The sequence below is a fragment of the Chroicocephalus ridibundus genome, chromosome 3 (assembly GCF_963924245.1).
Source record: "Chroicocephalus ridibundus chromosome 3, bChrRid1.1, whole genome shotgun sequence".
NCBI lineage: Eukaryota > Metazoa > Chordata > Aves > Charadriiformes > Laridae > Chroicocephalus > Chroicocephalus ridibundus.
Genome location: NC_086286.1, coordinates 106,798,384 through 106,814,970, shown reverse-complemented (window position 1 = coordinate 106,814,970; position 16,587 = coordinate 106,798,384). Strand labels below are relative to the sequence as shown.

The 16,587-nt window shown below is 41.5% G+C and overlaps 1 protein-coding gene across 8 annotated transcripts in view; it reads left to right on the top strand.

The window, feature by feature from the left end:
* The window catches only part of DLGAP2 (DLG associated protein 2), a 475,732-nt gene that overhangs the window by 67,756 nt on the left and 391,389 nt on the right, over positions 1-16,587 (top strand). For 7 of the 8 annotated variants that reach the window (XM_063330365.1, XM_063330377.1, XM_063330363.1 and 4 more), the window contains exon 2: positions 12,074-12,128. In XM_063330365.1, coding sequence (XP_063186435.1) covers positions 12,074-12,128 — 55 coding nt within the window. Of the gene's footprint in view, positions 1-12,073; positions 12,129-16,587 lie in introns of those variants that run through there. The other variant, XM_063330370.1, reaches the window with a different exon arrangement.

Genomic DNA, 16,587 nt, shown 5'->3' with positions numbered 1-16,587 from the left:
CTGCCCTGCTGCTCTTCCTACTTTGTATTCTCAAAAACTGACTGCACAAATTATGCAGTCTCTTTCCTCAGAAATTGTCCCCAGAAGCGTAACTGTTCAACTGGAATTGAAAAAATGATAACCTGCTTATTGAGACCTATCCTTGTTTTATCCCACCTTCAGCAAAATCTCCCCAAATGACTGGGGCTCGCAATAAGCTATCATATTGTTCAATATTGAATGAAACATGGGTAATAAAGACAAATTTCTATCTTAAAGAGAAAGCTATTATTTCCATAAGAATGCCTGCTCGTTGGGGATGGAGGTGTGGGTAGTCGTTTTGTGTTCTGAATTCTATATCCCCCTGTGCTATCAAACATTGCCAAGGGCATGAACAAGGCACAGGCATCCTTCTCTGTTTGTTCTCTTTGCATGAAAGATTTGTGTAACCTAAATCTATGAAATAAGTATTCCTAAAAATAACCCTTCCTTCTCCATTTTTCCGCCGTCACTTGCAGCTGTTCATCAGGAATGGCACGTCCCAGTTCTGTGTAGGCATGAATTCTGCAGCGTGCTGCTACTTCAGTTTGCGTGCTGGGCCAAAGGATGACAAAATGGACTTGACTCGTGTAATGGCAAAGCAGTCTTTGGAAAAAATACGCCTGGTTCCCAGTTTCCAAGGCATCTTTCACCTGGCCAGGGGAAATGGCTAGATGAAATTGCAGACGTCTAATTCATCTCTGCGGTTGTCCCATAGAGGATGGAGAGTGCTACTTAGGTCTGGAGTCTCAACTTCTCCAAAGTGACAAACATGTAAAAGCCACCTTTGAGTGTAATAACAGAGAGCTTTAACAGACAGACTCTGGTCCTAATAGACTTCAGCATTTCCCCACTGATATAGGTGACTTCTATTTCTGAGCTATTAATAAACTTGAAATTGGATATAGCAAATAGCTTTTAAAAGCAACCATACGTGATAGTCAAACTACTAATAAAATATAAGGTATTAGGTGTCCTCCTTGCTAGTTCAAGTCACCACTTCTAATACACGAGTTATTCTTTGATTGGCAGTGAGAAAGGTCTGTGATACCTGGCCCATACATGTAGGTAAACAGTTAAGGTGTTTCTTTTTTTGTTTGTTTGGTGGTAACTTTTATACGTAAAACTTCCTCTCTCTCCTTACTCACAATTTTGAACTGAATTTCTTTGTGTATCTGTGACTCCCACACAGTAGAATAAAGCAGACCATTGGGAGAGTTTTGTTGCCAAGTCCTAGTACAAAACCATAAACTTTAATTTTTAATGAAGATTAGTTTCTTTCTAACAAAGATGCAGGGAAAGACTGTTACTCTGTTTTACATGTTTAATGGATCTGTTTCTGCAGTGCAAATATGGGTATCAAAATCTTTAAGATCCCTGTGGTTTTTTTCATATAAATCTTAAATGGAATTCCGGAGCAGCAGGGAGAAATAACACTCGGGATTCCCTGGCATTTACCTTGTATATATTATTATTATTATCTGAATAATGTGTGCTTTTGAATTGCATAATTTATTGACATTGTGCATTAAAAAGGCTTTTTTTGACAAGCCACAATAAAAACATATTCCACAACGCTCTCCCAGACTAAAACTGAGGGGCCAAGCCATGGCTGGCTTTGTTCAGCAGAGTGTGGGTGAGATGGAAGCAAGGAGACATCCCTCCTCTCCTCCAACAAAACCTTTCACCGGTCAAGTACTGCCCACTGAGGCACCAGGGGCATGGTGCAGGTTGGTGCCACCAGGTCCAGCCTCCTCTCTGATGTCCAGGCACCTCCACTTCTCCAGCACTGGGTTTGGCGTGCTCACTGGAGGCTGTTCCTGAGTCAGGAGGACTTTTTTCCTCTGTGTAGGTCAGCTGAATCCTCATCTGCCCGGCGGGGATTCAGCCCTGAGCCCTGCGGAAAGAGCAGCTTGTCATGGACTCGATGATCTCAAAGGTCCTTTCGAACCGTGAAGATTCTATGATTCTATGATTCTATGTAGGGTCCAAGATGGCCCGTGAGGAGGACTATGACTTCTACTCAGGAGAAATGACTGAGGAGACAATAAATCTCTGCGGCAGGGATGGCAGGAGCGGTATCTGCAGTGCATGTGCGTGTGTGCTGACAGTCTGTCAGCCGACTCCGGCAAGTGATGAGTGTGGGGAGGCAGCCAGGACCTATCTGATAGAGGGCTTAGAATTCCCTAGCCTGAAAACATTCACTGGGATCTGCTGTAGCCTTGCTCTATAGTCATTTTTATCTGTACAAACCATGCAGCCGTTGCGGTGCGGACTCTCATGGTACTGCAGTAACAAGAATAACAACAGCAAGTAACCAGGGTATCCTTCTCCCCAGGAGGACTCCTTTCTCGCATTTATCTGTACTGCTGTAGTACCATCATCTCCAACTAGGAGACCTCACAGTCTAGGCATTGTGAGGTACATGCATACTTTGTATCTAAGTAAATTAATGCAGGGGGAAAAAGGAACTATTATTATCATATTTCATATTTTCGAGAATGAAAATGAAGGTGTTTGTTCTGCTCCAACATATATAGCAAGCTCTAGAATTTTTATTTGATCAAAACACAATCAGATGCTTAAAGATAAATAAATCATAATAACTCAGTCAGAATTTTTTTTTCATAAGCCATTTCTTGCGCCAAATCACTCTCCATGGCTTACTCTGAAATTCATTAAACAACTGCAGCCCGACTGTAACTTCTTTGTGACTTCTTTGTAACTTCTGAGGCAATAGCTGTCTTTTGCTGACTCCTAAAGCTGCTGTGCTTCTATAAGGCTTTTGGGGTTTGCAGGTGGATGTAAGCGTGCTCGTTATTCAAACTTAAGATTCATTAATAGAAATAGAAATATCTGTTACAAATACATTTGAGGGAGGATGGAAGGACCGGTTTATAACATGAAAAGCTGGTGCATTTTTATGTTATATCTCAGTGTGATATTTGACTATATTAGTACCTTAAATCTAATATATTAAAATTATGTAAGACAGAGCAAGGACTCACAGTCATCACCCTGAGGTCCCTTGGGTGCATTTCACCCAGCCCTATGGACTTGCTACATCCGGATATCTTAAGTGATCCCTTCCTTGATCCTCATGGATGCACAGCGCAGGGGAGTAGCCCGGGGGCTGGGTGTACTCTGCAATTGCTGTAGGATGTGCAGGAGCTGGGCTACAGAGAAGCAGAAAACTCCTGAGACAGCTGGTCTGGTCAGCAGATAGGTCTCTCTGTCCCCACAGAAGGGAATATCCAACCACTATTATCCATTACTTCCTTTTTGTGACCTGTGGATCAGGCTCAGTCACCTTCCAGCCCCTGGAAATCACTAGCTGCCACACTTCATCACTGTGGGGGTCTTTGTCAGCCCCACTTTCAAGGGTTGTCTCTGGCTAGTCCTCCCTCAGGCCAACATGAGGCTTGGGCTCTTGTCCCTGCAGAGTCTCTGTGGAGAATTGTGACCAACCTTTGAAGTATTAGTAGTCTGCTTGCGCTTATTTCTGACCCATGATCCACACCAGAGATAGGATCTCTCACATCTAGGTATTGCCATTAGGTAGGAGATGCTACTGCTGCTCACGGTGGTAATGGGCAGAAAAAATGTTTATGGTTTCTGGTTTACGCCAAAACATGTTTCTTGTGTTCAATTGGAAGAGCAAGTGAATTTGTTTATGTTGGTTGCTTTATGTGTAGTGCAATGACTGTACATCTGATGGCTCGGTCATTAGTACTTCATCTGAAGGAAAGCTGAAAATACAATCGGTTTTTTCCTGAAGTTTATCCTCCTAATCATTTGCTTTTGGAAAAAGAAATTGCAGCATCAACTGAAAAGTCTCGGTCTCTTCCTCCCAGCAGTGTTACCCTGGGAGGGGCAGCAGCGGCACCTCTCAGACTCAGAGCACTTTGAGAGCATCATTGTCTCTCAGATTCGGAGAACTTTGGCATTGCTTGTTCCAGACTTTTGAAGGCCTAGTTTTGGACAATGGCACAGTGATGCAATTATTTGAACAACAAACAGATGTGTTCCCAATAGACCTGTATTTATCATGCCGTGTTCAGTCCGAGGCATCTTAAATAATTTGTGGATTCTCTTGTAAGTGCAGCCGATTACGGTAATTGGACCTGGAGGTCACAAATATATGGATCACTATAGCAAAGACTTGTTCTGTCTGTAAGGAATGTGCTCTTCTGAAAAGTGAAAGATATAAAGGAGTTTTTGTTGTTGCTGTTGTATTGTTCTCAAAGAGTCTAAATACTGAAGAGGAAGTGAGAAAGAAATAGGTTTTGTGGCCGTTGCTAGTTCCACCGCTTATTTTCCTATGCTATTAAATAGGGAAAAGACTGTCTTTAGGTATTATTTCGGATCACTTCAGGGCTAGATGTGCTGCTAACTTTCAGACTACATTGGGTTTTTTCCCCCACAGGCTTGCCTAGTTACTCTATTTAGTCTGCATATTATATTCTTATGAAAGCTATGTGGAGGAATTATACTTTAGATGACAACTTTTAAAAGATTCATGTATATAAGTCCTTGTTAATTGTAGGACAATTGTAATTAGTTCATGCTAATGCAGATTCATACTAACATGAATCTGGAGCGTGTCATAATGTTAATCATGTTTTCTTTCCTGGGCCATCAAAAAAATGATCAAACCTGTGTTTCAGCCTGACTTGGCATGGTGACTTGCATAAAAGGAGTAATGAAGCCAGACAGTGCATGGAGCTGAGCTGTGTCCTTGTAACACCAAACCTTTTCTTCTAGGGTTGGTTCCCCTTATTTAGTTTTGATTCAGATATACGAAATAGATTATGCAGTCAGTGAGTTCCTCATTACTTAAATGTCTGTCACTTTTAGTTGAAAACTCTGCTAAAGAAGCGTTGCTGCTGTTGGTGGTGTCAATACTTCCTTTAATCGTGGAAAGGGTTTTAGAAAATTTCCATTTTTTGAGATGGAATACAATCTGAAAGAATACATATTAGTATGGGTGTTGTAATGTTTTCAGAATATTTCTGAGATTTGTCTTCCTTAACCCAACATTTCCTTTTATTCAGAAAAAAAGGAGACAATATACATATTTAAATGTGGTTTGATATGATATGATAAATACATCAATACAATATCAAAGTATTTGATATATGGTAAATACAATTCATCTTTTTTCAGTGTAACCTGTCCTTTCAACAAAATCTTCATGTTTTATTTATGTTATTCATACGTAATTGGGAATGGTGGACTAAGGTAGAGGATGAATAGAGAGGAAAATACTTTTACTAAAAACCCCCCAAAGCAGATGAATCATTAGCCAGTTCTGTTTTGACATTAAATTAGAATGAAGGTTCACTGGTGGGTATGTGAAATTGGATATTGGACAACAGCAATCTAGTGAAATCTCAGAGGAACATTAATTGGACAAGTCTGGGCCGTCTCATCAGAATACAATGAAATAAACTGACAAGCCGGGCTTCTCCCTCGCAGCACCGTGGGTGGGAGACGTTCCGGCACGGGCTGCCTTTGCAGCTCATCGGCAGCTATGGCGAAAGGTTCCTTCCTTGGCAGGGCAGAGGAGCTGACAGCTAGCGGGGAATGATTGAAAGGCCTTGCAAAAGCTCTACTATTTTTGGCAGTACCAGATACACAAGAAGATGGAGTCTTAATATTTTCTGCTTGCACTAGGTTTGCCGTTAGGAGCAGGGTCCGGGTTGCTATGGCAGGGAACGCCTGTGGGTTTGGGTCCCTCTGGTCCTGCTGCTCTCTTCCTCCGCAGCCATGTACTTCAAGGACTGATTTTACCAGTAACTTGGAACCGTTGCTGATGCCGGTGTGGGTTGTGTCAATAACAGCTTCAAGTGAGACACAGAAGAGACATGCTCGTAATCTTAGGTTGCTTTCGAGTTCTTACAGGAACTGAAATGATAATAGCTATTTGTTGATGTGCTCCCTAGATACCCCTTAAAAAGCATAACCAAATATAATTATGCTTGTGAGAGTGGATTGAAGTTCAGATTTAGCTTCTTGTAGGTTGAACCAACTGCATATTGTGAGGGAGCTGAAGGCAATAGCTGGGTGCAGCATTTCAGCAGCTGGCTGCGTGAGCCTGCCTGCGCTGAAGAAATATGGTAACGCTGTAATGATAAACCTTTGAGTTTGTGATGGTTCATATCACCCAACAGCTTGTGAATGGGAAACCTTGTCTACTTTTCACGCCCTGTCTGAAGGCAGACACCTTTACAGCCCCGTTAGATAGTTGGCTGCTGTGAACGGCCAAATCATAGAATCATAGAATGGTTTAGGTTGGAAGGGACCTTAAAGATCATCTAGTTCCAACCCCCGCCATGGGCAGGGACACCTCCCACTAGACCAGGCTGCTCAAAGCCCCATCCAGCCTGGCCTTGAACACTTCCAGGGATGGGGCAGCCACAGCTTCCCTGGGAAACCTGTTCCAGTGTCTCACCACCCTCTCAGTAAAGAACTTCTTCTTAATGTCTAATTTAAATCTCCCCTCTTTCAGTTTAAAACTGTTACCCTGTGTCCTATCATTACACGCCCTGCTGAAGAGTCCCTCCCCATCTTTCCTGTAGGCCCCCTTTTAGGTGCTGGAAGGCTGCTCTAAGGTCTCTTCGGAGCCTTCTCTTCTCCAGAATCCTAAGTGTGCTTCCTTTCTGCTTAAGAAGCAGCAGGGAATTGGTTCCAGAGCAGTATGACCTTCTTTTAACACTGTCACTGGCACACAGACATCTAAAATCCTCAGATATGAAGTCCAAAATAGAAGGAAACAATAATGAAAAGGAAATCCAAAATATAATATGCCCGTATAATAACAGGAGGCAACAAAAGACATTCAGAGAAGTGCGATTGCAGGATTTCCAGTGTTTTTAAGATCAAGATGTTACAAACATTATCTCAAAACATCTCTGTAGTATCTGACAAAGGATCTTCCCTAAAAGAAAAGCCCCGAGACAAATATAAGGAAAAGCGAATACAGCGATAAAATGAATATGATCCTTAGAGTGAAAAGAATTAAAATTCCTCCCACGAGATTTGTGTGGTCAGTAGGAATAGGAAAGCAGGAATGCTTAGGACGGAGTGCAGTGCAGATAGCAAGGGCTAGGAGGTGCCCACCTTTTCAAAAGAAGTGACACAACATTTGAAAGACAAAAAAAATGGGAACTCACTCACGGGATCACACCAGAACATCTAAGTCCACTTCTCTCCAGTACAGTGCTGCTTCCACAGAAGGTACAAGGCACGCTTGGTGGGATGACTCTGCCCAAGGACCATTTCTTTGTAACCATCGGTGCATGAGTAAAGCTCAAATTCCGGAATGTCTTCTCTAAAATTTTATAAATCGATGTATATTGGACCACTATGTGTTTGACACATTTTCTTATGAAAGTTACCACATTCTTGCAATCAAAATGTTTCACATGCTAGTTGTAATAATTTTCTGGGGGAGAGGGGTTAGGAGGATTGGGGATTGTCTCAGAGGCGGTCCTTGGAAGTGGTTGAACATGAGCACAAGGGCCTGGGAGGGTGGTGTGGCCAAAAGGGTATATTCTGACTTTGCAGTCTTCGGGATCACTGGATTTCTAGGATGTGAAAAGCAGAGACAAATACCATATCTCAGCTTGGGACCTGAGGTTCCTTCCTTCTGGCAAGTTATAAACCACAGTATAAATCCTTGTTAACTTCTGCCTTGAATTTCACCTATGGAGCACCCAGGCTCCTGAGTTGGGTATTCTGTAATTTTGGACATGTGAGACCTTCATTTTCAGTTGACTGACTTTTCAGCAGAAAAAAAGGTACAGGGACAAGGGAAAATAGTATCCAGCTCACTTTCCTGTGGCCGTCCTAGCAGTGCAATTATAAGTGGAGGAGAAAGCAGAACGTCTTTATCATTCAGTACCACAGAGAGGCCTAAAAATCTTGGTGCCGCAGATCCTTTTAAGTGAGTAGATATCCATTTCATAGGGGCATTTTCCATACTGAAATTATTTTGCTTCACGTGTTTCCGCTTCTCTGTAAGTTTTTTTGTTTTTTTTTTAATTGTGTTAGAGGTTAGTACTTTCCAAACTTAAAATGATTTTGTAGGAATTAATTCTAGTTCTTATTAAACCACTCTAAAAAAGTATTGCATGCCAAAAACTCAGAGGACTCGGATGTTTTATTTTTACGAAATGAGGGAAACTTTCCAAGCAGATGTATAAAAGTATGAGCTTTACTAAATTGTAAACAGCTATGTAACTACCCTGTGCTGCTCTGAGAAGCTTTCTGCATACCTGTATTACATACAGCTACAACTAAAAAATTGAATGCTTATTATGGCAGCTATATATTTTAATATCTCTAAGCACAGCAAGCGGTAGTGAAAACAAATGTAAGTAGGCCCTGATCAATGTCCACCAACATCGGTTAGAATTTTTCACTGAATTGGAGAAAGCTTCCGGCTCGGCACGGTGGGCAAAAGCTACATTCCTGCTACATGTGTCTGCCTAACTGTATACTGTGGGCCAGAGCTAATTTGGCTACTGCACCTTGATGTTAAGGACATACCACCTGCTGTATTACTTATTCTGTTTCTGCATCTATGCGTCCAGTTTTAATTTAGTCTTGCAATGCCTTAGCTCCCAGCTGAGAGCATCTAAAACAACTGAAGGTTAAATCATCAGCTTAATATAATTGAAACCCGCTTCTCTTTTGCTGAGGAAACAGAAGTATGTTCTAAAACAATATTCTGTTCTCTCTGTGGTTTTTTCCCTGCGTGCGAATCCCTCCAGTTGCTCCCATGTTTTGATTTCTACAGCAGAAATCACTCCAGAACTGATTTGGATGAAGATTCTCACTCAAATTGCCTGCGTAGGTAAAGTTTTGAACCACCAAAAAAAATTAATCTAGGGATTTTCTGTGAAATTAAAAAAAAAAAAGCTCTGAGACGTGAGGCGTTTCAAGGAATAAACTGGGGATTACAGCATGCAAATGAATGAAAGGAAAGCAGCAGGGAAAAGGAGCGACAAGTAGAGGGAAAGGTGACAGTTTTGCTGAGGAATTCTCCTGTCATTTTCCCTAGGGAGGAGAGAAACGGAGTGGGGAGAAAGTGGGAGGCGAGCAGTGTGAAGAGGCTCTTGGATACCATGGAGATGGGTACAGTGTAAAAATCTGTATGCTGTAGATAAGTAAGTGGGAGGTTGATATCAAACTCCTACCAGCCAGAAACTGGCTTTGTGCAGGGTAAACACGTTAAAGGGCTGGGGAGAAGGAAGCATTGTTTTAGCCTCTGCCATGCTGTTTGCCCACTTAAGAGAGCGAAGGGAAGGGACAAATAAATGTTTTTCCAGCTTGTGCTTTTCAGTATCACTGTCCTCTTATCTATAGCCAGTCTACTTAGGAAGGAAAAATTATGTTCTAGAGCTTTTTTTTTTTTCCCATTGTAATTGTCTTGCTACTCCAGACCTGCTTTTTCTGTCTCTTCTTTTAATTTCAGTCTTAATTTGATTAACTGGGTGCTCATAATAAATTCATAATGCTTCTCCATGGTTCATGAATGTGGGGAAGAAAATGTGGCAGATTCACTAGGAACTAAATGTTACTTTATGTCTGAGTAAGATAGTGTTTTTTTAAAAATTCAGCTTTCGTGTTACACTGCTTTGAAAGACCATCTCTGTTCCTTTTAGGATTTCTTTGTTCTCTGCTTCTAATTTTTATGCTTTTGATGCCTGTAAGACTGTGCTGTTATTTATATCCGTGGCCATAAAGAAAATGCTATAGTTTGTAGGTATGACGTTGTACTCCTAAGAATTATTGGATTTTTTGTCTTTTATTTTAAAATTTAAGAAACACTGTAGAATGACGAGTGTGGTTTTCAGAAGATTGTTATTCCTGCTATTGATTCTTCTTAAAATACAAGCTGCCTTCTGCGTGTGAATCGGGGTAAGGCAAGCTGATACTTTGATTCAGGTCTTACTTTGTTGCCTCAAATAGTCCTCCCTGAAGCAAACCGGCTAGTTTTGAGACCACTTCAAGGGAGAAGGATTTCTACTTAAGGAAGACATTTACTTATTGAAAGGTTTTGTGTAGACCAAAAGAGATGAGAAAGGACAGTGCGTGGCCAGTATAGCTGAGCACGCAGAGGTTTGGAAGTAGGAGATGCCCACATACGTACCCCAGCGTGGTCTGTCTCCTGGTGAGGGTGTTTCTGTAGGCAGGGAAGCCGTCGGGTCAAGTACCTCAACCTCCGGGTGGTGGGAGCTGCTTAAATGGGGTTGCAACAGAATTGAAGTAAAAGACCAGTGCATATCTTGGAAGCAAGTGGCTGTGAATCGTTTAATGTAGGTTTTCCTTCAAATTTTGTGGACTTTCAAGAGTGGCCATGGGTGAGTGACCCATGAGGTCCTATGCCGTGTCTAGGGAAGGAAGCGCTGGTCTGGCAGCCTCCAGAAGCACTGGCAGTTACAGACCTACACCAGGACACAAGTCCCTGTGCGTGTGTGTACGTGAAAGAGTGAGATAGAAGGAATTTGAGAAAAATAAGCTACTTAGCAAGTCAAATACATTCACAAGATATATGGACAGTAATGCAATAAATCCCCAAATGTGACTATAAATTGTATTTGCAACAAAGCAGTTCCTTGGTAAGCTGTTGGGGGGATCTGTGAGACATATCTCTGGGGATGTGACTCGATTACCCTATGCCTAACATCCGCTGCTTAAACCCAATTTATTTTACCTTTTCTACACAAGCTTAAGTTTAGGATTATGCCAGAATAAGTGATTTTTTTTTTTTTTTTGTAAGAGCTTATATTTAAATGTTTTGCCTTCGGTAGAATTCAGAGGAGTTGAGTGGGGAACTGTTTTTAGCCCTGACAGTTCTCACTGCTGCGTTTTGTCCAGGGCAGCTTTCTGACCACAGACTGACTTTTCAGCGTATAATGGCAACAAAAGCAAAATTTTGCAACGTCCCTGCCTCTGCATGTGTGCATTCAGGAAGAAGCATGGTGCAGCAAGTTTCTTAAAGACTTGAGTTTGTTGTGCTGGAGGACACACAAGCCGAGGTGTTCATCCCCCTGGGGTTACGGGAGCGTGTATTGGAAAAGTCCTGCAGGGAGGGATGGGGACATTCGGAGCAGCTGCAGGGGCAGTTCGTGTCTGACTCTCAGCCATCTCATCCCCAGCTATTAACTTTGGCCAAACAGCAAGAGCAGTCTTTGTGCAAAATAAAAATGGCCCTGGCGCCTAAAGTATTTTCCTTCCTAAATTTCTGGAACTTAATGCAAGCTGTAGTGATGCTTGGGGTCTTCTTAGAGGCTAGAAGCCCAGCATTTCCTGACAGTGGTCTCAGGTGTTTCAAGTACAGGCTGCTGCTGGTAGGAGCACCAAAGTTTCCACCTGTTTTGGTGCAGACAAAACAGGTGACTTCAATGTGCAAATCTATGAAGAACGATGAGCTCCTGCCTGTAGGAAAGGGCTGCTGGTGGTGGGAGGCTTCTGCAGTGTTTCTTGCTGGCTGCCGGTGGCATCTCAGCATGGTGGATGTGGTAAGGCACAAACTTGGGATCTTCTCTGTCCTGTTCCCTTGAGTTTCCTACTTGAGCTTCTGGGGTTCTGTGTTGTCTGCTGGAACTGAGTGTGTGAGGAGGGAAATGCTGTGCTTTGGAATTTGGTCCTGAGCGATTTATGCCAAGCTAGATCTCATAACTCCAAGGACACGTGTGCAAAAACAGGAACGGGAGTGTCATTGACTGGTAATGTACTGTCTTTCTAAGTTGAGCATGTTTAATTATCGTCTTACGTTCTTCTACTCAGCTTTTTAATATTGTAGTCTGTGGGAGAGGGTGATACTAACCTTACAGGCAGGTAGTAAGCAGCTAATTTTATAAGATTCTTCTCCGTGTGCTGTTCCTAATGAGCGGGGTTCACATTTGCATGCCATGATAGCTAATTTGTATGCAGTATGAGAGCACAAAGCTTGATCAGGTATGCACTCCAGCAGGCATTGGCTCTTCTTCATATGATGTTAAAATATATATCTACATTAACGTTTCGTTCTTTGTTGCAACAGGTTCTGCCTGGCATACTGCAGAAGCATTGCTGTATTTTACCTGACAGGAACACAGGTAAACTTTTTTCTAATGAGTTAATATTGTAATATGATTTGGAGAAATGCAAACGCACGTCAGATAATATAGAGAAGTCTTGTTTGCTACTTACCATCATTGAAGTTTTCTTCTAGTGACTGGCAACTTCAGTACTTTGTTTAAATGATCTGCTGTCATGTGAAGATTTTGTGTATTGTGTTAGCTTTCTGCAGCTAATGCTATTGTAGAGACAAGTCTCTACAATGTTGTATCAGGTCTTGCCTATGAAGGTACTTGTAGGAACTTCTGAAGCATCTCTTGTTAATTATACAGTTAGAATTTTGGCAAGAAAAGGGGCTTAATACTGGAGTCTGCAGTCTGGCTGTCTTGATTCGCAAAGGTGCTAAGCACCAAGTCCTATATGTGGTTCTGACTGCAGATAAAGTCTTGCTTTATGCTTGTTTGTCAGAGACTAGAGGAGTAGGCTAAAGGAGTAGACAGAAGGAGTACCACTAATGATGCCTTGCTATGGTGCAGGAGGACGCTTAAAGCACTATGTTTGTGACCAGAACAAATAAATTGATGAGAACGATAACATGGATGAGAAGAAAATGATGATTTAATTTTACGTTCTTTTATTACAGGAAAAACAATTTCTTCTAAGATAAGTTTTAAAATCCTTTTTATAATTTTATAAATTGGGTGACAGAGGCTGCACATGCAATTGTGAGTTTGATTTAGCAGTCTAATTTTGGAGAAGTAGAAGGAAAAATACAGCTTATTTTTGATATCTGATTAATAGAACATATGTGAATGCTTGCAGCTCTTCAGGCTTCATTCTCCCTTCTGCCATTAGCTACCACTGAAATAAGCCCGTTCGTTCTTTGGCTTGCTCTTACTTGTATTTCAGGCACAGTTTGCACTAAGGGTAATTGCATAGAGAACTTGACAACTGTGTTGAACTGGGGTGTGACTTGTGGTTACCTGCAACTGCTGAAATGAAAGTTAAAATCTCATTTCCCTTTTCATCTGTGAACACGGGAGCAGTACAGTATAGTGAGATAGTTAATAACACACCTCTTCTAGCAAGAACTTGAAGTTTATAATTAGTGAACAGATTGCAGAAGGACTTTGGCCTTTACAATTATTTCAAGTTTTCCTGAAAACTGGACTAAGGAAACACTGTATAATGACCACAGCCCAGTCTGTGTGCTCTGCTGCTAATATCCTGTGCCGGTTATCTTTTTAAAAATTTTATTTCTAGTATAAGAATTTGATCCAGATTCCTTTGATGACCAAACTTTTCTTAACTTCTACGGAAGTGTATCAAGTAGATATCAAAGTCAGTGTTACCTGAAGTGATGGCTTGGAGCTGGGCAGTAAGACTCTGACCATTTATCTAAAGAGGGTGAAATATGCCTTTATAATCAATATTAAGAGAGCCATTTGTCTAAAATACCAGTCACCTTCAAAAGTGCTTTCATTTGGACGTAAGAGAAAGGAGGAGCCTACTAGTGTAAAATTTGCTTTTGAAAATTTTGCACTAAGCTTTTTGAAGAGGAATCCTATCAGGTTTTGGTACGTAACAACTGCTGTACAACTCGAGCACACGTAGGTATGAAAATAACTGTAAATTCTATTGCTTCTGTGTGATGGCTACAGCAAGTGTTTTTATGCCTACGTATTATATAGTTGGGAGTTTCTCCAGGTGCAAAGTAAATGAGGTCTGTGTTCCATTTTCCATGTTCCCTGTTTCCCCCATTTATGGCATTTGAATACTTGGGAGAGAGGAGGAGAAGAAGAGTTCAAACAGGACATGGGGGATTTTTCAGCTCCTTTCTGGAGAAAAGAACAACTCTATTTTTGAGTTTAATACATTGAGCCTGTGAGATAGGTGATCCATTTTCTTGTTTGGTTAAGTCTGAATCAACTAGTCCAAACTAAGAAGACATTAATTAAATTTGTGTAAATGTGGAACATGCTGTTTGCATTCAAATGTATACTTCGTATATAATCTTACCCAGCTCTATTCTCATTAAATGAGCCCAGAGAAGTGGCCTGATTATGAGCTTTAGGTCTATGTCTGTGTTCAGCTGACATTTGGAGGAATTTATCAATGCGCACTTAGGAGTTGTTCCCAAGAAAAAGGAGAGAGGGATAAATCGAGATGGACTGAGGGGGAGGGAAGGGAGAAAAAGGAGGGAAAGAAGCATAAAATGAGACCTCCAAAACCATTAGGGAGGAACGCAGGTGCTGTAGGGATGGGTGAAAGGGTGGTAGTTTCCCTACTTGTTTATATCCATTCAGCAGTTCAGGAGTGGCCAGCTTGGGGGTCTTGGGCTCCTTGTTCAAGAAGGCCCCCATGACCAGCCTCTTTGATGCTGTTAGCACAGGGGCTGCACCCCGGAGGAAGAAACAAGCCCTTGGGAAGCACGGAGCCAGTGCTGCCACGCCATCCTCTCATCTGGCTGCTCTTCACACCTAACCTAACCTTGATTCTTGGGGAATATATGCAATTGGCCTTAAAAGTAGTTTGGCCCTGGATTGCCCATACCCTGGAAAATTGCGCATCCCACTGTCCCTTGCTACACAGCACACGAGTTTGAAGTGGCAACGCTTTGTCGGTATTGATATGCTATATTTGTAAACTGGAGAAGAGCTATGCATGGAAAGAAGGGTGGACGGGAGCACCGATCACCTTCCCCTCGTGACGCTGTGTTAATACTTCTACCATGAACTTTTATTTTCAGTGCTTGTAACTTGGCTATAAAAACATCTCCTGCAGAGCCTTTCAAAAGGGAGGATAAAAAAAGTAATTCAGCCGTTCCACAGCAATGCAGTTTGGAAGACATGTATTTAACAAGATTAGGCTTTGCAGAGGTTAGAGAATGATGCGTTTTTCAAACATGTAAAACACAAAATCTCAATCTCTAAATAAAACACTGGATGCTGCAGGTTGGTTGCTTGCATGAAGCTTTTCTAATAGACAGTGATGTTTCCTTTCTTAAGTGTTATTTGAAGCTTTCTATTAATCATAAATATATTTTAATTACGAAATTAAAAGTTTGCATATCATGCACTGGCATAATGTATGTCCATTATCATGTTGGCTGGTATCCAGAACCTGTATTTGTCGCATACCATGTGCCTCAGGAAGCAAAAGATCCCAGACCAGACACCTTTATTCCTCGCTTCCATTTTATACGCTGCAAGCATACTCTTAAGAGCTGTATTGATGTTCCTTCTCAGTTTCTTTCCATCTTCTCTAACTTAACCAGCCAGCAACAACTGGGATGCATTAGCAGTTATAAAGTTAATTGGAAGAAAAGCAGTTACATGCTCTGTACAGGTGTTACTAACAAGATCATAAGGGGAAACAGTATGAAGATACTAATGACGTGGTAGGGAGCAGCTTGCTTATTTTCTTGAATTATAAACCTCCCTCTCTCCAGCTCCAGCTGGGAGAAATAGCCCACCCCTTTTGATGGACATCCACCACCCTCTGTGTGCACGTGCAGCCAGCTCTAATTCTCTTTATAAATACTTCCTAGCAATGGTCCATGCCCTGCCAATGGGAACTCTTCAGCCAAGTCAAAAGTCCCCCCTCGTCACTTCTGCAAACCGTAGGCATATGCCGAGGCTGTCCTTCCCCGCTCCCTAAGCATGGGTCTTAGTTATGATAATGGTTTGGAGAGTTGTTCACACTGTATGAGCAGTACACTTGGTTTCTACCCTCAGAAGGAAGACAGCCATTAAATACAATGTGTTTAAAATAAATAAACATATTTGAGGGGTAAGAATGAAGCTTTGAAACAGTCAGTATTCTCTGATGTGTGTTGCTTTTTATTTAAATTTATGTATTTTTTTAAAACTTATTTTTATTTTCAATCTTGCTTGAAATAGAGCTCTTCAGTCACTACATGTGGGTTGTTTAGCTATAGATAATTGCATGCAAATCAAAAGAGGAAATATATCTGAAGGCTTATGTTTTAGTGTATGCTGTGTTTAAGCAGTCTAAGACCAGATAAGTGAATTATTTGGAGTTTGATTTTTTTTGTTTATCCCAGAGCTCCCTTTATCATGATGTCACACAGTAGATGATCCTCAAGGTGAGCACAAATATACTTGGTACAGTAAAACGTGAGTTATCAATGGGACTCGTTAACAGAAGGCGCTCTGTGCAATTTTTACCATTGCTGCAGCTGTTAAATGGACATTCTTGCACTGCAGAGATGCTGACAGCTGTGTGCTTTGTGTGCCGCTGTTGTGCTCTTGATACACAATTATTAGTTTCCTGTCATGCAAGGAAATGGCACAAACAGCTTCTGTGCTATCCTTTTCTGTCATAGCCGTGAGTTAAATATGTTGTGGACTGCAAATTTGGGCTCATTTTTTCCCACCGAAGATCCCAAAGGAAGGAACGAATCAATCGTCACTAACAGCTTCTTGGGTTGATTCGTTCGCTGGTGCTTTAAACTTGCATTTCCTCTCCAACAGT